The sequence below is a fragment of the Rhipicephalus sanguineus genome, unplaced genomic scaffold, assembly GCF_013339695.2.
Source record: "Rhipicephalus sanguineus isolate Rsan-2018 unplaced genomic scaffold, BIME_Rsan_1.4 Seq340, whole genome shotgun sequence".
NCBI classification, from domain to species: domain Eukaryota; kingdom Metazoa; phylum Arthropoda; class Arachnida; order Ixodida; family Ixodidae; genus Rhipicephalus; species Rhipicephalus sanguineus.
In genome coordinates this window covers 53,251-74,730 of record NW_023615050.1, presented here as the reverse complement: position 1 = coordinate 74,730, position 21,480 = coordinate 53,251, and the positions used below count along the sequence as shown (strand labels likewise).

At 46.6% G+C, this 21,480-nt stretch overlaps 1 protein-coding gene across 1 annotated transcript in view; it reads left to right on the top strand.

The window, feature by feature from the left end:
- LOC119377082 (sodium-dependent phosphate transport protein 2B-like) overlaps nt 1–21,480 on the top strand; it is a 60,541-nt gene that overhangs the window by 20,533 nt on the left and 18,528 nt on the right. The window contains 3 exon segments of the mRNA XM_049411531.1: nt 10,608–10,874; nt 13,391–13,585; nt 20,422–20,564. Coding sequence (XP_049267488.1) covers nt 10,608–10,874; nt 13,391–13,585; nt 20,422–20,564 — 605 coding nt within the window.

The window sequence follows — 21,480 nt, the reverse complement described above, 5'->3', positions numbered from 1 at the left end:
TTCCGAAAGTGTTCAAGCGAGCACTGGCGTCGTTTTTCTTAGGTAACGGCGTTCTCCGAAAGAAGAACTTCTCACCGAATCGAGCCAAGTACCTTCTCGTGGTGCCTTCAGGATTGCGGCCAGAAGTCCTCCAGGCCCTGCACGACGACCCGACAGCAGGACACCTCGGTGTTTCCCGAACGCTGGCAAGAATACAGGAAAAGTACTACTGGCCGCGCCTTGCCGCCGACGTCACTCGCTACGTAAGGACATGCCGAGACTGTCAGCGACGCAAGACACCGCCAACAAGACCAGCGGGCTTTCTTCAGCCGATCGAGCCACCTCGGCGACCGTTCCAGCAGATCGGGATGGACCTCCTGGGACCGTTCCCAACGTCGACTAGTGGTAATAAGTGGATCATCGTAGCTACCGACTACCTGACCCGTTACGCCGAAACAAGGGCCCTACCTAGAGGCAGTGCCGCCGAGGTAGCGAAGTTCTTCGTTGAAGACATCGTTCTGCGTCATGGCGCCCCAGAGGTCCTGATCACCGACAGAGGTACGGCGTTTACTGCGGAACTAACTCAGGCGATCTTGAGGCACAGCCAGACAAGCCACCGCCGGACCACTGCCTACCACCCTCAGACCAATGGCCTCACCGAGCGCCTAAATAAGACCATCGCCGACATGCTGGCCATGTACGTCGACGTTGAGCACAAGACGTGGGACGCCGTCCTTCCGTACCTGACCTTCGCTTACAACACAGCCGTCCAAGAAACGACGCAGATGACGCCGTACAAGTTGGTCTACGGAAGAAGCCCGGCAACGACGCTCGATGCCATGCTACCCAACGTCACCGACGAAGAAAATCTCGACGCCGCCGCTTACTTACAGCGCGCCGAAGAAGCACGACAGCTCGCCCGCCTACGGATCAAGAACCAGCAGATGACTGACAGCCGCCGCTACAACCTTCGACGACGCCACATGGAATACCAACCCGGTGACCGTGTAGGGGTATGGACGCCAATACGCCGACGGGACTCAGTGAAGCTTCTTCGACGATACTTCGGACCGTACAGGGTACTTCGACGCCTCGGCGCACTCGACTACGAGGTTGTCCCTGACGGCATTACGAACTCTCAGCGGCGCCGTGCATGACCTGAAGTCGTCCATGTCGTGCGCCTCAAACCATATTACGGGCGTTAGCAAATCTGAGGACTGTCATTTTGCTTGATTATTGTACTTTCTTGTGCTTATTGTTTATTGTACTTTGTTGCTTTATTCTTGTTATTTATTGTTGCATGCATCGGCCTGTTCTGTTTTAAGCATCGGGACGATGCTTTTCAAAGGGGGGCATTGCCACGTGCGTTTCTTTTTTTCTTTTGGTATTCGGTTTCAGCCACAAAGACTGTCAGCAACGCTCAGCGCGAACCGCGCCTCATTGTTCCAGAGCCTTCGCGATCATTGTAGATCGTTTTGTTAAGATTGCGCGCAAGACGCGCACACTCGCGCTTATTCTAGAATTTGCACGACAGCCAGCGATAACGCTGGAATATTCGACGGCACATGTTTAAATGCCGACGCGCTTCAGCGCTGGTCAGTTGATCGACGGACGACGCCCTGTTCGCCGCTATCATTGTACAGCGTGTATTGCTGTAGCCCTAGTTCTCAGTTTCTCGCCACAAGTTCGGCCAAATAAACAGCAAGGTAAATGTAAATGGTAGCGAAGCTTCCATAGAAGCCCATACGTTCAGAAAATGGCTGCTCATCAGCTGCTCATGGGGCTTGGCGCCATCTGTGTGAGGAGAGAACACTTCCGGCGGAACAAAAATAAAGCGGATGTGACGCAATATCCGGTAAAAAGTGACGTCATTTTGTTGGCACTAGCGCGAAATTGACCTCAAAATATTTTCCTAGGCCCCTGATCACTAAGGACTCGCGCTACAGCGAGCCGGCAAGCCCTTGGCGAATGCGCTTGAAGCCAACGCTAGCTAAACTAGTATCGACCCGTGAATAAACAGCCGTGTTTAAGTGTACCGTCGTGGAATTCGCCTTGGTTTTACCAGGAAACTTTATTCTCTGAGCTTTTATTCTGCGTTCGTGTGATCTTCCACAGCGTGAATAACGTAGGCAGCAGCGTACATCTCATATTTGCAGCGTTGCTTATTTGCTTCGCACATGCGCAGGGGACTTAAGAGCGCATTGCATGCGTGCTTCAGTTCTAACGAGAAGAAATGACGCCTGGTCACGCCAAAATAATGAATTTCAGTTTTATTCAATGGTCACAATAAAGCAATTTAACACACCCTACACAATGAGCAACAAATGTCATAAGTACAAAAGGTGCGTACACTACGTGCACTATGTTTTGCCTTTTGTTCCGATAAATTAACCTTACGTGTAACGTATCAAGACATGCGAATTGTAGCGATCGTAGCGCGACAGATAACTTAGCGATCTGCTCACCGATAACCGGAAATATAGTAGGCACCGCATGTTCACGAAGGAAACCGGGCAGCAGGAATACTGATCCATGAAAATCCAGCAAGCACACTACTCCGAACCGTTGCCCCGGGTCTTATCTAGAAGAGAGGGCTCGCCAGGCGTACGCGTGTTGCTATTGCATCCTTGGAACACCACATCGTTTCCGCTAGTACCGAGGAAGCGTTCGGCGTGAAATGTTAGCCGCCTCGTCCGTGTCCGTTGAACACCGTAGCCAACACGTTCACCAATGATGAAACGCACATCGCAACTTCGCGCACACAAAAATCAAATTCTCACCAGAATAATTCACAGCACGCATGCAAGTGCGAAACACCAGCACACCTGAGGGGGTGTGTCGCCGCAGGACGAACTTTACGCGCGCCTTTCCGAACACTACAAGGACTGCGTCGCAGAGCAATGGCATGTGTCATTCTTTAGAGGGCGCTAATAAGAAGATTTTTGATAATGCATATACATTTTCATGAATTCTTTGTACACTGGATCTAAATAAATGTTATTCTGAAATAAATCTCGGTCATAAAATTAAATATTATTTGTTGTTGAATGAAATTAGGTTTTTGTTATTAGTGTTTGTTCCCACCACACCTAGTCGCGCTTCAATCGCTACTCCCATAACTCCCCATGCTGATGTCGCTGACAATAGGATCTGAACCGCTTTTCGCCCGAAGCTTCGCGACCTATTTGGATAGACCTTGTAAACAGTTTCATCCTGCAAACGCCGACTGCTGTCTTCGTCGACGTCACGACCACGTGACAATATGAAGGCATTAGGAGGTAAATGCCATTTTTGTGCCCGTGTGGCACGGGTATTAATCATCGAACGTTTTTTTTTTTTTTCCGAACAGCTAATATGTGTGCTTGATATGATACGTATTTTCATTGTCTGTGACAACGTCCCCCTCTCACTCACTAGGGTACGCAGTGTTCTCATTCCCACTTGCGACTAGAACCGGTAGCGCAACCAAGTTATCAGTAATGCGACCGACCACAATTTCTTATATTCCGTGTTGCTCTTGTGGGAAGAGTATGGCAGTAGCGCTCTTCACCGTTTCGGTTTCGCCGGCGAAATCGGTCGGATTTCATACGTCTGCTAAAATTGTCAAGCTTCGACTATTTGGAAATGTCAAAGCGGATATGGGCTCTTCGCAGGAAGGGCTCCCAATATGGCTGAATGCCTGTCTCTTCTAGCTAAAAAGCAAATTAGCTTAATTTGTTTAGTTATTGCTGGAAAATTGTGTCAGCTCATGATGTCTATCACGACAGGAAAAGTAACTGTGAACGCAGCGAGCAAATATGTCGCAAGCAAAAGCATGCCGCGGCTCTGTCAAGCTGTTTCTGATAGCTTTTCCTGCGCCTCCACCAAGGTAAATGTAACTGGTAGCGAAGCTTCCATAGACGCCCATGCGTTCAGAAAATGGCGGCTCATCAGCTGCTCATGAAGCTTAGAGCCATCTGTGTGAGGAGGGAACGCTTCCGGCAGAACAAAAAATAATGCGAATGTGATACAACATCGGGTATTTAAGTGACGTCATTTTGTTGGCGCTAGCGCAAAATTTGATCTGAAAATTGTTTTCGTAGGCCCCTGGTCACTAAGCAGTCGTGTTAAGAAGAGCTGCCGAGTCCTTGACTAATGCGCTTCAAGTCCAAAACTATATCGACTCATGACTAGAGTGGGGTTTAAGTGTACTGCCGTTTAATTCGCCTTGGTTTTACTAGGAAACTTATTCTTGGACTTTTATTCGTCGTTCGTGGTATCTTCAGCAGTCGGATTAAAGCAACCAGCAGCGTACCCGTCATATTTGCAGCGTAGCTTATTTGCTTCGCGCATACGCAGGCTTCTTAAAGTGCGCATTGCTTGTGTGTTTCAGTTCTATCAAGAAGAAATGACGCCTAGTCACGCCAAAATTATCACATTTCAGTTTTATTCAGTGGTCTCAATAACGCAATTTTATCACTCTGCACGCATTGAGCACCAAGTGTGGTAATATGTAGTACAAAAAGTGCCCGGACACTACGTGCGCTATGTTTTGCCTTATCCTCCGATAAATTACTGTTACGTATAACGTATACATGCTTGGGAATCGTAGCGCGATATACAACTTGGCGATATGCTCACCGATAGCGAATAACAGTAGGCACTGCATGTTCACGAAGGAAGCCGGGCTGCAGGAATGCTGATTCACGAAAATCCAGCAAGCGCAGTATTCGGAATCTTATCGGTTTAGCGGTTTCATATCTAGAAGACATGGGTCGCCAGGCGAACGTGCGTTGCTATTGCGCCCTTGCACCGCACATGGTTCCCGTGTATACCGAAGCAACAACTCGGCGGTAAATGTTATGCGCATCGTCCCGTTGCCCGTTGGGCACCGTCCTGAACACGTTCACCAACGATGAAACGCACTTCACGACTCCGAGCAGAGCAAAAATTAAATTCTCACGACAATAATTCAGAGAACGCGTACAAGTGCGCAACACCAAAACACATGAGGGGCGTGTCGTCGCAGAGGAACTTTACGAGCACGCCTTATCACACGGTAAGGACTGCACTGAACAATTATGGCGTGCACGTCTCTTCAGGAAAATGTTTTTAGTAATAATTAGACACTGGCATAAAAGCTTTTAACATTGATTCTACATATAATTGTGCGGGAAAAAAATACGTCACTTGTGAAACATAAGATTGCTTCGCCCTTGAATAAAACTTGTTTTTTCGTTATTAGTGTTTCTTCCCTCCACACCTAGTCGCTCTTGAATCGCAGCACCCATAACTCCCCTAGCTGATGTTGCTGGCAGTAGGTTCTGAACCGCTTTTCGCCAGAAGTTTCGCGACCTACTTGGATCGACCTTCCTCCACTGTCTGTAGTTCTACAAGGCAGAGATAAGGAACTTGAATTTGAATTTGAAATGCTGCATTACCCGTATTCTTTGATTTTCGCGCACATTTCTGCGAACACCCTGGCTTGTGCCGTTCAAGCTTCCTTTGTACAGTGAAGCCGTACATTGCAAGACGAAACCAAATTTCGTTCGTCCTATGTATTCCTATATACGAAAAACCTCTTAGCTCGTGTTCCACAGCAATTGGGAAGTCCCACTACTCACTACGGGTCCATTAAAAATGAAGGGGACACACGGGCGACAAACACGAATTATGATTTCTGCACATATATAACGAATAGTTGACAAAGTCTTCATTAAGGCGTTGTATTTAACCCATTGATAAACATCGGGGCGGCGCATTACAGCTTCGCTGCTTAACCATCTGTACGGAGTGCCTGGGCATTTATATATACATATTCTTTTGTGCCTGTGAAGATGTACTTATCCTTCCGTTATGTTTGAAGGACGGGTATATTTGTAATTTCATATCTTTGAAAGGGGGCTGTGAATATGCTAAAAATCATCACTGTTTCAATTTGAACATTAATTTTCCGAAATTTATTGTAATTTATCACTGTATGCGATATAAGGTCATCATTTTGATTACTTCTTCTGTCTGTATGCACTCGACAGAATTAGGTAGTCATAATAATTGTGTGCCGTGTTTAATTGTCCCTCATACCCACTGATTTCTAAGGAATCTCGGATAGGGGTGTGTGAATATTGTGAACTACGATAGTCGATTTGAAATGTTTGCTATTCGCTTCTGTTGGAAATATATTTCAATTGTTCAAGTTATTCGAGGAACTAAAAATTTCAGAACATACTGAAGACGCGTTGAAGACGTGTATCTTGAGCACAAAAATGACAGGAAGAATGTCTTGTAAGCGAAGGTAGCGAATAATTTGCGGAAGTCATGAGAGAAACTTCGATTTCGTTGTTGTATTTTCTTTATTCTATTTTTTAACTCTTGGTTGTTCATTCCGCAACGGCCCGCATCTTTTGCAAAACTTCTGTAACGGACCCGCTGAGCGCTGCCGCCGCCTCGACCATATTAGTCTTGCCAGGAAGTTCATTTGTCAGTCGTCAAATATGTCGTTTGGCCCTGCCCCAGAGAGTTTCCTACAATACTTACAAGATACTGCTATAGCGCTCAGATCGTTCAGCCACCATGGGCATGATGGGTAGTATACGGATTTGCCTAGTCTTCGTGCTTGCGGCTTCCAATGCACTTGCGGTTTTATTTATTGCTGTGTTGTAGGTTTTCTTTGGGATAAAAGAAATAATAATTGCTAAGGTTTAACGTCCGAAATACACAATATGATTATGGGGGACGCCGTAGTGGAGGGCTGCGGAAATTTCTGCCACCTGGGTTTCTTTAACCCTTTTGGCGCTGGCGTCGTCAATTGACGACGCCACACAATTTCCCCTAGCTCCCCAGAAACGAAACCGAAACGGCTAGTTCTTGGGGGAATACTTCCAAGATCCCCACTGTGATCGATGCCGCCATTGTTGCATGTTGCGGATTTGAGAGCCGCACTGAAGAAGCTTGACCGAAGTCATGGGTGACGCTGAGGCGGGAGAAGCACCGTATTTTCGTGAACATATTTCTGTGTGGATCTCAATTTGTGTACTGCGATTTTCGAATATTGGATCAAATGTCGGTCCGCAGGCACAGACGTGAAGGAAAACCAGGAATAAAGAAGGGTTTTTTCTCATTTCACAACCACTGAGTACTGATGACCTAATTTGACACCATGTATGTAAAACCATAAGTAGTTGCACCGCTGGCTCATTTTTGTTGCGATAGCAAATATATAGACAGTCTCGACGGCTTTGTGCCGTCGCCGTCATGTCCTTCCGGTATAAAGTTCAAATCGAGAAAATTCCCCCCCCCCCCCCCCCGCATCGCATGTTCTACAGCGGCTAAAAGCGCGCGAGAGGGGGCGACGAACGCGGCCGAAGCAGAGATCAAACGAGCCGTCCCGTTTACGTCGCTCGAAGGGTGCATGTGATAACATCCCCCCGCTCGCGAGGCCTGCCGCCGAAGCAGATAGCAAACGCCCCACGCATCTTTAACAAGCACGAAAAAGGACGCGAAGACGCGAGGGGGGGGAGTGTCGCGCGAGGAGCAACATTGACCTTTGAATCTGAGGGCGGGGTCGCGATAGCTGGCGCGCGCGCTATCTCGAAAGCCATCACAGCGGGCGGCTCGTATACTTTTCTACGTGCTGCGCTCTCAACGCGAAGTGACTATACGGAGAGCATCGCTCACTGGAGCGGCCGTATTCTCTTACACCAGCGTTTTGTAGTTACGCGAGATCGGATACAAAACAGTTACCTGCCAGCCTAACTTCGTGTAACACTACAATTTGTTGCTATCGCATTCATTGCTTCGCCTTTGCGGTGAAACTGATTTTTTTTGTTCGCGGCCTCCCGAGATCCTAACTATCAGTAAAACACGCGCGAAAAAGTTTTCTGACCAAATTCAAAATTCCAGGGCTGAAAGGATGAGCGTGCACTTAAATCTATTTGGCTCAGTTTGGCTACCGGTAACTGTCTTCGGTGGTAAAGATGCGTTTCGCCGCAGGGGCGAATAAATGAATGCTATACTAACACATTGAAACGTTACACGAAGTAAATCTACCAGGTCAATCCTTCAGCGCATCATGTCTCTTGTGTCAGTCATCGTGTAGTGTGAGCTGTATTTGCCTTGTGATGACACTTGCTTTCGCATGAGACTTTGTCCAACTAAAACAAAATGCTACGCAAGGAAACGAGCGAAGCGACCTTTGTGCTGTCTTGGTTTCACCGCAAACTCTTTGATGATAACACAATGCTTACGGATTTATGAGCCGTCGGCTGATCCCGTGCAAAGATACGGCGAGAGCGACCACAGGTGACCATGCCCTGCTGATCATAGTATGCATTTCCTGCTGAAGGCACGCAGCTGCCCTCCCTCCCTCCACCTTATGCGCCTTTCGCGCGATCGAATTGACCGGCGCTTTTCTTTTATCTATGCTATTGCTACGATCTTCGACAGCGCTCACGCACCTACACTCGAACCTGAAACATACGACGCGCCAGGCGATGTTACCAAATTGGACTTCATTCGGTACATGAAGGTGACAGCGCCGCTAAATGCACCTGGAGCGTTGATAGAATTGAATAAAAGAAAGCGCAGAGGAAGAAAGCGCAATTAGAACAAGAACAACAAAGGTACGAAGAGCACGGGACAAGCGCTTACTTCCAGCTCCAAGTTGGCAGTCAGCGCTTCTCCCGTGGTCTTCCATCCTTTGTTTGTTGCATTTGTTCTAATCGCGCTGTTTGATCCTCTGCTCTTTATAAGCCAACTAGTCCTTATGAAGTTGTTACTGAAAGAGGCGAAACTACCAGATTAGATAGGCCGGTGGTTCCGCGCGGAGATCGCAGAAGCGCGGCCGGCACTACAAGGGCGCAATGTTGTACACGTTCCGTGACAGAACGGAACAAACGTCACGAGAGAACGAGGGGAGCAAACCGCCAATAGGTGAACTGAGTGAATGGAGCAATGTTTTGAACGCGTGAAGAAATATTGAAATATTATACCTGAATATCATATTCGGAGACATTGTTTTTCAAAGGGAAAAATTCAAGAGCGCGATGACTTTACCTATTGGTTTGTGTTAATGTCTTGATTGGGCGCTTCGTGATGTCGTAATTTCACGAGACGTTTGGTGGGAGGCTGGTTGCCATTTTCGCAAACTATCGGTGCGGGATCGGTTTAAGCCAATCGCAAAACAGGCAACTTCAATTCTCCGGTCCTAGCGCTTGCGCTTCCATACAATTCAAGTCGTTCAATGACCGTTCCATATCCGCTATATCACACGGAACGGTGTCTCCGTCTGTCCTGTGCCGGTTCTTTGCCTAGCAGGCGACAAAATGATTGATAACACTGCCATTTCTGGTTGCTGCTCTCTCGTCTGACCATCAGATTAGCCTGGGCCATTCCCGTGCGGCGCGATGTTTGCTCCCTCTCGTCCGCTCATGACAATTCATTGCTTTCTTTCACAGAACGTTTACAAGATTGCGCCCAGATTCCCTGTCTGTGACTGTCGAACATATCGCCCACTCATTCCCTGAACCACGAGTTAAGCATTTTCCTCATCGCGATTTTTCGGCACGATCAGACGTATTGAATGCGTACTTTTCGGATACTGCGACGAAACACATCGCACGTACTACTGCTCAGAATGACGGCCGGGAATGACGCGCATCGGACTACGTCAGCGCGCTGACCGCGCTGACTTGCGCGTTCAAGAATGTCGCACGCCGACTGCGCCTAAACATTTCACAAATCGACAACTCGCATTGCATCATAAAGCACTCCGTGCACCTTTTCTTGGAAATGGCAGCTATGAGCTTTGAGCATCGTCGACGGCTCGAACTGTACTACCAAGAACATCGTGCGTCGGCATCTTTTACCCTCCTACAAATAATTCCTTGAGGCGACTCCTCAGACATGCGGCTAAGCACTTCGCCGATAGATGAAGTTCTATCAACAAGAACTGGGGATAAAATTATCGCGAACGTAGGGTATGATAATGCCGAAAGGTGATAGTGAAATCTATAATTTGAGATGACCACGAATTTAAGAGAACATAAGTTCCTAGTGATGAAGCACTATTGTTCATATAGATTTGAGCATTCCCAGCAATTTTTCAGAAGTTCAATGTTGTACGATGCCTAATTATTCTGTAGATTATGATATTGCATCCATGGTTAGTGATAAAAATATTTTGTGCGAAACTCAATAGTGGTGCTATTGTTATTCGCATATATTAGAACAAAAAATACAGCCAGTTCCACGCCTGTGCAATCCGCGTGAACAGCGTAGCTGGCAAGCATGCCCGACCAGCTGGCGAAATCAGATTGAGTTCTTTTTCATATTTCTTCATAATCTTTCTGTCCTCTTCCCTTCCTTCTCCCTTTCTTTCTTCCTTTCTTTATCTCTTTCTCTATTGGCCTTCCCCTCGTTTCCCTCCTCCAAACCGTCCCATCACTTCTCTTTCCCACGTCTTGCTACGCAATACTGCCCATTGTGGATGGAAAGAAACGCGAACAGTGCGGCATCCACATTCTCTGCTGCTTCGCATTTCTTTCCAGTGATTGTAGCCTGGATGGTAATGAAAAGTCACTAGAATAATTTATGAAACAATCAATCAATCTACATCTACAAATCTACAAACAATCAATCTACAACCACAGGGGCCGACAGTTCGGTGCACTCCGCCACGGGGGCGTTGGTGCACGTACTTTTCCTAGTGCTGGCCATCCTGACTTTCCTCGTGTCTCTGGACGTGCTCAGCGCCGCCTTCAAGCTGATCAGTGGCCGCGCGGCGGGCCGCGTATTCACCAACAGCAGCGTGTTACGCAACCCCGTGGTGGCCCTCATGATCGGCGTCCTCGTCACGGTCATGGTGCAGAGTTCTTCCTCGTCCACCTCCATCACCGTATCCATGGTTGGCTCCAACCGTACGTGGTCTATTCCATGACAACATAAGCATAGTTCAATCGTGACTGTGCTATGTGCCCATCGTTCTCCCATGGATATTAAGGGAAATGGTAATATACGCTCTATTACGAACAATAATAGAAAACAGGGAGAGACGCATTCGAGCGGGGCAGACTACGCAAGCACTGTGGCTGTTGCCTGCTCTCTTGTTCTCTTATAAAGAGCCCCTTAAGGACTTAAAATACAATCAACAGTAGCAGTTCTCTCTTGCATTTCCTGTCTTGTCGCCGCACTTGGATGCGCTAACAAGTTGGTTCACGTGGCGTCACTTTGACAGACAGTACGGGTTGGTCTCTATACGCGGGACATGAGTTCAAGTTTTGTATTCTGTCATGCTTCGCGCTGTAGTCACACGCCCGCCTGTTCATTCTGGTCGTTCTGTATCGCTGTCGCGCACAATCAATGACTTCATCTCGTTTAATGGGTTTTGTACTACGCGAATGGAGAAAACATGGTCCAACAGAAAAGTGCCATGTCGAAAAGCGCCTGTACGAAGGGAAGCGAATGCGACGTAGAAACAACTTTATTGCATCCGAACTCCGAGTGATTGAGGGGCCCGTAGGTCCGGTGTGGAGTCATGTGAGTTGTCTAAATGAATAGCCTTCTAGGAAAGTATGCGTTTCTATAGCAGGCAGATGTAACATTTCTTGCAAGACGCATCTCCCCAACATTTATAGGGTCATACTATTGTTAGAGGTGGCAAAAGAAATGAGATTAAACGCAAGGAAGGCACTCATGGCGGCGGTGTAATTATTAGTGGCACGAGGAACGAGTGACAGTCTTGCTTCTTTTCCAAGCATCTTCGGTCGATCTCCTAATACTCAGAATTATTTATGGTTTTAGCTCAAGATCAAAGTGATACTGGATACATATGAATTCGGAGCATAGGGCTCTCTAAGGCCAAGTAACTGTCGGGAGAAGTAATGAAAATTATTTGAGCTCATTGAAAGAGCAGATGCTGTTCTTGTGAGTTGGTTTCGGGTGTAGTTACCGTATCCTATGTTTATTTATTTGTATTTTTATCTACAGTTGTATGTATTTGTCAGTATTGTATATCAGTCTCTGATTAGTTTTTATTCTGTATTCTTATAATTTAATTTTGTTTCCATATTTTTGTTATGTATATGTTTTGTTTATCTTGCAATATTCACGGCTGTAATTCCCACACTGCTATAATTTCAGGCGTGGGATTGCAGTAAATAAATAAATAAATAAAAAATAAATAAATAAATAAATAAAAAATAAATAAATAAATAAATAAATAGTTCAGCGCCTTGCCATGTCGCTTTTTGTCTTGTGCTTCCGTCTTTTGCACTACTTTAAATATGAACCTTAATCAATTCGCCCGGCATTACATCTCTTTGAAGAGAATGGTTTTCGCCTTTGAGTCCTCTTAAACGGTTTCATAAGGGTCTAGACTGCTTATTTCGGCCGTTTGGTGCGTGTCCACAGAAAACGAGAAACCGCGAGAACTATAGTACAACAGGACAGAGGCGGACTTTGTCCATCTCTATCCTACTATCCTGTGGTTCGCGCGGTTTCTCGATTTCCGTGGACATATGGGACCCTGTGAGTTTTCCGCATCTAACTACAGGCGACACTCTCACACGCGTGCCATCCGCTATGCTTGCCATCTCGCTTTCCCAATTATTTAAAATACTATTTCGAGGCCGTAGTCGTAACACCACTGAAAAAGAAACTTCGAGGACTGTTGAGCTCTGCTTGCAGGAGTAGAACACGACAGCGTAATTGGGCACCGTTCGCATCGCTTCCCATTCTCTGGTGGCTCCGTTTGTGGACACCTGTACCATGCCGCAAGGAAAGGAACGTCTTAGCGCATAGCATTGACCATTTTAGACTTCCTAAATTACCTACTTCAAGTGCAGTTCTGAAGTGTCCACTACGTCAAAATTCATCATTTTGCCAATTAGCGAAGTACACAGTATATGTCCGTAAGGTAATACCCGCACCTACGCAGGTGTACGCTTGTTGATAGTGTTTTTGGTCATGATGATTATTTATGACATTGCTTTATGATAGGTGGGCCCCTAAATGAACAAGTCTATGCGCAGTCATATATGGTGTGGACGCCTAGTGAGATTCTATGCTTTTTCCACGCAATACTACAAGCGTTAGCGCTACTCTTCGCGCTACAGGACATTTGTATAGGACTTCTTTGCTTCCGAAACAGTTTCAAGCCCTGGCGCGGCTCTGTGGTAGAACAACTGCATGACGCACAGAAGGTTTGGGTTGGATTTTCGTCGCAAACACAGGATTTAATTTATTTGCGTCTATCACGACTTTTCGTTCACGGACAACGCCTTTTCGCTCACAACCAACGACGCTTACACCAAAATTTCTGTAAAATTAGCTCTTTAACACAATCGCCTCAAGAAGTACCAACTTGAGTCAGCGCTTTTTCATGTAGCCAATGGCACCAGCCAATCAAACAGGGCTTTACGATGGTATTTTGCAGTGCTGACGGTGCGCAGCGCGGTGCCCATCATAATGGGCGCCAACGTGGGCACCTCGGTGACCAACACCATGATCTCGCTGATGCACGTCAAGCGACGAGACGAGTTCCGCCGGGGGTTTGCAGCTGCCACGGTGCACGACATCTTCAACTGGCTCACCGTGCTCGTCCTGCTGCCCATCGAAGTGGCATTCAGGAGTATGCCAAGTTCCGCGTGTCGTCGACTCGCTTCTCCCGTGACGGCAAGGTGCGCTGTCTTGAATGGCCAGCAAGAGAAAATAATACGAATAATGGAGTGAGAGGTGCAAGACGTATTGGCCAAGAATAGGCAGACGGCAGTATAAATGAAATCCTTGATGTGACACTGAATACCAGTTCTCCAATGCCTTCGAAACAAAAGAAAGATGTTGCCGTTGTTTAAGCTTCTACCAAAGGCAAAATAATAGCTAGAACTTCAGTCGTTTGTATGGCCTGACTGTTTTTTCCTAATACGGCTGTTCTTTTTCGTTTCTTTGTTCATTTGTTTACTGCAGTAAATTGCCAGACACTATTATAACGCAAAGAATCGTACACAGATGCGCCATCTGGGCAGACTCAGGGATTTCGTCCAAGATCTGACCATGATGTTTTCACCTTGGCTTCAAACAAATGGGTGGAACTGCACCAGGTTTGATAGTGAATGGCGAAAAATCATCCCTTGCCATTGCTCACCTTGCTGTTTGCTCGTGCACGGTAGAGGCTAAAATAAGTCATATTTTTCTTGGTACTGAACCTTTACTTACTGTCCTTCTTGCCTGTTGTTTGGTTTAGCCCTCACCGACAAGGCACGCTGTCATGCGTTAAACGGGTTTCAATACCACAATTAACACTCCTCTTTCTCAAGAAGGCCATAATGCCTTCTTCATAACCTTTCAAGTCTCCTCATTACTCTCTATGGCATAGTATAATGACAGCAGAAATTGGGTTAGCAAAGCGATGACTGGGGCTATGCTCGTTTACAGCATAAAAAGATATATAGGCTGTACCCTAAAACTAGGGTGCGCTTGTCTATCACCTATGTAAGAGAGTCGTAGCGGCTGGTTTTCGTTCGAGCCGCGAGTACTTTCTCTGCTACCGTAAATACCAGGCATATAGTAGGAAAAAAGTTTTCTTTTTCTGCCTAAGCCACCACTATAAGGATGTCACCAAAGCCACCTTATAGGGATGCCAGAATCTCTTAAAATTTGTCTGAGCGTTCACTTTTTCCATCGAAAAACAGCGACTATAGTTACTCATTCTCGGGCAGCACACACCAAGTCAACACACGCGAGGTGTTACGGTACATGTGTTGTCTTGTGCGCTGCTCAAGAATTAATATGTTCCATCTCGCCCACACATCGGTTTTACGACTATATATATAGTTCCCCCATGTTGACAATTAGTAATTGCTGATGGTATCTACCACACAAATAAATTAGGTCGGACGCAGGTGAGCAGTTCCCTGTAGTCGATGCAGGTGCCATCGAGTCCTCTTGTGCGCTGGAACACCCTATTAGAAAAACATCAACACCCCTCCCCCACAACCTCCCCTTTCGCCTCCCTGGCCTGAATGACCGTCCTTTTTTCGTTTTGGCACAGTTCCTTTATGTGCCTGATAGCCGCACCATCAAGGATTGCTATTCATAACGCCACAAATTTCAATCTCAGCTCCAAATATCTTGGGCGTCAGAACAACATTCATGATTCTGCGCCTAACATCGGTAACTATTACAATTCACTTGGCAACTTGAAGATGAATTGGAGTTTAAACGGTTACTGTCGCAAGATGTGCCGTCAACTCTTCGAGGCACAGTGAAGTGGAACGGCTGGGGCGTCCGATACGACGTCTACAGTATACTTGCGCGTATGCTCACGTGCACTCTTGGCTTTCTGTTGGCGACAGGCGCGCCGCCACAACTACTACCGAAATATGACACACACCCTCTTGCAGTGGCATTTGCGAACTGTAAGTGCAGCATCACGGTATGTCGCTTAGGTAAGACTGTACGCATCGTGCGGTGGACTTCTTCAATGGGACTGGAGCGCCTGAACCCATAGCCTATCTTACAGTAGAAGGAAAATTGAGCCGTTGCTTGACAAGAATCGTACGAGGCGCGCGCGTCTACCCTGGCCATAAGCGGGCGGACCACGGCCGCAACACAGTGGGGACGCGTGTGTGCGTCTGATTTTCTTAGGACACACAGCGGACAATATCCGCCACACTGAGCTGTTCGATGAGAGTAATGTGAGGACTCTGGTCAATGAACGGGGCTGCAGTATTCAGTTATAGTTGTAACACTTATAGATAGCACAAATGGATCGTTAAGCGAGACTCCCTCAATGTTTCCTAACTGGTTTTGACTAGGATTTAGCGTTGTAATGACACTCTATTTAAAAAAGGGGGGTTATGTGTGCTTTAACGGAGGACATCCGCCGTGTTAGTTTGTTGGTGTGCTTGGGCTGTATTTTCGGCCATTTAAATCACTGCCTTTGAATAAGCGTTTCTGCATGTTCTCACGCCTATTGCGTCACCAGAACGTTTCACCTGTTCCCTTAAAGGCGCCTTGAACCGCGTTTTCAAGTATTCATCGAATGATCCCAGTGTTGAAGTTGACTGCCTCACCAATTGTTTGCCGCGAAAGTTTTACGAATCTGTCAAGTGCGAGCGTAGTTACAAATTTGTCGCACGCTTTGAGCGCTTCTTTTCTTTCGTCACGTAGAGCGCGCTGGAGGCTACACAGGGAGTGGTGACACCGGACAAGGAGCTGCGTTTGCACGCGTCATGAACTTGAGCGCACGTCATAAAACGCGGTTGCTCACTTATGGTGCGATTCTGGTGCGCGTTAGTGTTACCACTGTGAAATTTAAGCACGCAAAGAACACGGCGTTGGCACGAGGAGACACCTCGTGACAAGAAGTGCACCTGATCAAAACGCCGCTCTTGATTTGTCAGCTATCGGACAATAGCAGCAATCTTCTCTAAGGCGAAATAGAGCTGGCACCGGCCCTACGAAGAGGGTAAGGATTGGCCTCTCTAAGAAGAGAGGGTGCTTGAAAAAGGGGCAACTTTGCGCTACTCTTCTAAAACTCGCCTTTATGCGCTCGACTGTAAGATATGACTGAGCTGTTAACGGCAGTGTTTACTTACCGTAGTATGCGTTTTTTCGCCAAATAGTAGGCGTGATTCTGGAGCTCTTTAAGCGGACGTGCACTTTGGCTTAGGCGCTTTAAGTAGTTGCTCATAAAGAAAGAAAAATTCATATCTTGAAGTTTTACGAAGAACGCCTAATAGTATATAAATTCGCTCTTTCTTACTCTAACACATCATCGTGGCTTAAGAGTTAAGAATCATCGCAATTTGTTTTGCGTGTCTTTTGCATACTTCTAAGTTCGTTATGCGTTTTTCATTATGCAGAACTTGATGCTTTCTCATAGTGATGCTTTCTTATAACATCGCTGCATGTTACGTTATGTTCTTATACAGATATAAAAGGTCGCACCACTGAAACTGTAAGGTATTTTCGGAGGAATCCATGAATGTTCTGCCAATACTGATTAACCTAACGTGAAATTTCGTAGCAGTTAGCCTTTATAAATATATTCCTCAATTATATCAGTTCTTGATTTCCCTTGGTTGCCAAACTGCATTTCTCTCACCCCACGTGGCCTCAACGCAGACATGCTGGAGAAGCTGTCCGGCTCGTTTGTGCACGTCATCGACGGGGCCAGCGACTGGAGACGTCCAGCTATCTTAACGCCCTGACGAAACCCTTCGTCAGGCTTATCGTGCAGGTGAACAAGCATTCAAGTAGACTGACATAGTTTGGCACGAATGCACCCGCCGTGGAAGTAAATGGCATATATTTCATACTGGTATGCTCGAGGCTTCATGCTTAAATCCTAGTCACGCTTAAAACACTGTTATTTGAGCGAAATCCAAGAACACACGTGTACTTACGTGCACGCAAAGAACTCCAAGCGGTAAAAATTAATTTGGAGCCATCCATTAGGACGTGCCTTATGATGATATTGTTCTGAATCGAAAGTACCACGACTTTCTTTTTTTTACATATTGTCTCGACAGCGCACGTTGGCTGGCACTGTTCTATCTGTTTTCGACGTCAATACAGGTTTGCAGAGAGGGGGACTTACTAATAAACATATATCATTAACATAGCTCACAACATATTCTCGCTGTAAAGAATGACTTTTTCACCCATTGCCTCGAAGTTGGGAGTTGTAAGTGAAGAATTATAAAAGGAAATGTTTTCCTTGGGCTCTCCCACTCGCATTCTGTACCACACATTGAAGTCCGATGATATCTAAGCGAAAGTTTGGGCCTAACGCACCATACAGTCTTTCGGAGCGTCTCAATGAGTCACATGATTTAATTACCATATTTTTGCATACTACCAGCACGTGTCGGCACTAAGTAATGCCGGATAATGTTAAACTGGGGTCAAGGTTGCCTTAACGATTGTTAATGTTAGCTATCCGGTGTTACACTGCCGAAATTTTTTCCATTGAATCACAATGCAATGATTCAGTTGGATTGACAAATGAATAAAATCGAGATGAAAATGAATGGATTGAGATTGAACCACCTGCCATATTTCTTTAATCTACATTGCCTCATTCTGCTAATCTACCTTGCGCATGGAAATTATGTGCAGCGATCTTCAGGCTAGTTGGCTCGCTTTGCAGTAATTGAAGTCATAGCGCTCAAACGACAAGGATAAAAGATACCACATGAAGTAGCACATGTCCTGTCACCCTTCTGTCCTTGTCATTTAGCGCTACGCCCTAAAGTTTGACGTATCATTCAGTGAGAGTTTGACCACCGGCTTATTTAGCTTTTTCAATCAATCGCATGTATTTCTTCTTTTCTGATAGCTCGACACCCAAGTAATAAAGGAAATTGCGCTGGGCAAGGACAATGGAACAGTCCTGAAGCGATGCTGCCAGAAAAACGGCACTGAATGCGTTGCAAAATGTAAGTGGCCTGTTTGGCGTTCTATAGAGATCGAGAAAGATGCGCGGCTCGTAAGGATGAGGTCCTAAGATCTACTGACTAACGTTCATCTATATTGATCACTGGAAGTACATTTACGCAACAGAAATTGTCATGGATATTCAGCAAGTTTCTCTGGCGAGTATGCGCCACCACCGCACGTGTCCGTCCATTGAAGAAAAAACGGGGTTCGAGGAACATACGAAAAGTAAGTGCTCTACCACAGACCCATGCCAGTGCTGGAAACTCCTTTCGAAAACACACTCTTAAAAAAATGTCCTCTATGGGAACTGCGAACTTCAATATAGAGGACGCTGTCGTGAGTACTGGCGCTTGCGCTCGGTCAACAAACGTCGCAGGCGGCTCGTGTACCCCTGTACTTGCTGCGCTCTCACCAGGGGCGTAGCCTGGAGGGTAGGGGCTGGGGGGTTTCAAACGCCACCCTCCGAAATTTTTCAATTTTGCATGGGTATATATACATGCACACATACAAACGCACGCACGAACATTTAGAAACGGTGGTAGAACCCCCCCCCCCCCCCCCCCCCCCCCCACGAGAAAATATCGGCTATGCTTCTGGCTCTCACGGCTTATTTCTCTCTAAACGACAGGTAGCACGTAAACCGCTTCGCTCCCTGGAGCGCCTGAATTGCCTTAAACCAGCGTCTTGTAGATTTACGCGAGGTCGGACCCAAGAGTGTTAGCTGCCAGCCTAACGACGTACAACATTCCAATTCGTTGCTATCGCATTCGCTGATTCGCCCTAGCGGGAAAACTGATTTTTTCGTTATACCGGGTGTTTCTAGAAATGTGTCGAACACCTCCAAAATCGGGAAAATGCGACATTTGCTCGCTGCCTTCACAATTGCTTTTTCTGTAGCGGCAGGCATCTAAAGAATGTTAGACATAATTTGGGACTGTAATTAAGAAAGTTAGGTTAATTAACTTTTCAATTAGTGGAAGTCGGCGGTCATGTCAAGTGGGAGAATTGAAGTTCTTCATGCGAAGAACTCATCGCAGCTTTGAGATATAGAAAAAGCAGCTTCAAGTAATTATTGTGGCGCAATGAAATTCAACTATGCAACCATGTACATTGAACAAGATAACAGTTAAGAGTTGGAAACCGTTTGGAAACTGCCGCCGCCGAGAAGACAAGTTTTGTCGGTGGGAGCCAGTGAAGGTAAACTTAACACACTTATTGCCCAATTTCGCAATCGCCTCAGCCTCAGTGACTTTGAGAATCAGCTCCGTTCTGCCGCGGCAATCAATCGTGCAAAGGTTAAATGAAAGTAGACAGTCATAATCCCGACAATGAATCGCAAGAGACCACCGGTACAATTTCTTACGTTATTGTGGTGCCACCGGTGGTTTCTTAACGAGGTTCCAAACTATTCTTAACATTATTCGGTATATTTTGCAAACTTTAGAGACCAGAATTTTCGTTGCTTGCACGGGGCAGCCATCTTTGCTGGGGGGCTGCTGATTACATGGAACGGACGGCTGCGCTAGCATCCAGCATGTCGTTATCACATGATATCCGCCAGTGTTCGCTCGCCATCAGCTGTGACGTAACTACCTCGCAGCCCCTTCACTGGCCTCGCCGACAGGTGACAACTGGGGTCAAGATTATGTATGCTTGCTCTAAACGTGGGTGCGAGAGTAAAAATATCTGGTCTACGTAGCTGGTCCTATTTTTTCCATGTCTTACTTTTTTTTGCATTACCACGCTACAAGTCTCACGAAATGCTCATCTTCGAGTACTTGAGGAATTTGTAAACAAAGTAAAGTAAATAAAAGCAGCTGTACACATCAAGTAAGCAACATACCTCGTATGGGTGGATATGAAAGTGCATAAAATATGAAGAATCGCGATCTCGCGAACGAGAGCAAGACGACCTAGTGCTCAGAAACTTCATGCTGTTTGGACGTGTGTGCATGGTGTTCTGATATGCTGATGCGTGCTAGCGAGCTATAATGAGGAACACAGTTGAATTATGTCACGCAGGCGCAGCGCTATTCAACTGGCTGAACTGGAGCGACACGGCGACGGGAGCCTGCTGCTTCGCGCTGGCCGTGCTGAGCATCCTGCTCTGTTTCTACGTCTTGGTTAAGGTGCTCACCGGACTCACGCAGAGCCACGTTGTCAAGGTGAGGCCGGTTACCCACCACTAGGGCGCGGTGAGGCTTGAATGGCATTGTTTGGCTAGTCATTGTAAATGAGTTTTGCAGAATACCGCAAGGGAATGGAACTGTTATGAAAAGGGATGATTGATAACGACCTGATTGTTGCAGAAGCCACAAGGGAATCCATACGGATTTCTCAGAAAGAAAAGCTTCTATTTAAATAAAAATTCGTCTTGGTCAGGGCATCGAAACAGAGACCAGGCTGTTACCTGGGCGACCACTCTACCAACTGAGCTAACAGGATACTAGCAATCGGCAGCGCGAGGTTGAAAGATATACGGTCACACTCCCGCAAGTGACCACGGCCGGTTGGTCAACGTGCGCATTAACTGTGGAGACGGCTGGCGCGTTTCAACTCTGCTAAAGTCGCAATCTTTGGCAGCGGTCATGTCCTGTGGAATGAGACCATCAATCCTCTCGGCACCACCCATGCCTGGCCGGACCATTAGAAATTGTTGGTGCCCATTGACCGTCCTTGCGATGGCGCCAAAGCACGGCACGACTGGTGCCACACCATGGCGTCCATACCAGGACGCTGACTCACATTCGTGTATTAGGAGGTACAGGCATCACGACCAGCCGGTGCAACGTCTGGTGTTTTAAGCACATGAATGCGCGGAGCTCAATCCCTGCTAAGCAAAGCCCGGTTCAATGAACCCCAGACAAAAGAAACAGTTTTCTGAAAGACATTCTCGTACAGCATGCGTCTTCTGCCTACAACGTCGATTCTGACTGCAGGTGGGCGTTCAGTGAAGTTAATGAAGCCATGGCGACTAGCGTGGTTGAAGTCACTATTAGCGGAGAACTGCCGATGCAGCAAGAGCCTCTTTCCTCTGACATGGTGTCTGGCCTATGTTCACATGATGTCTGCTCACATGCT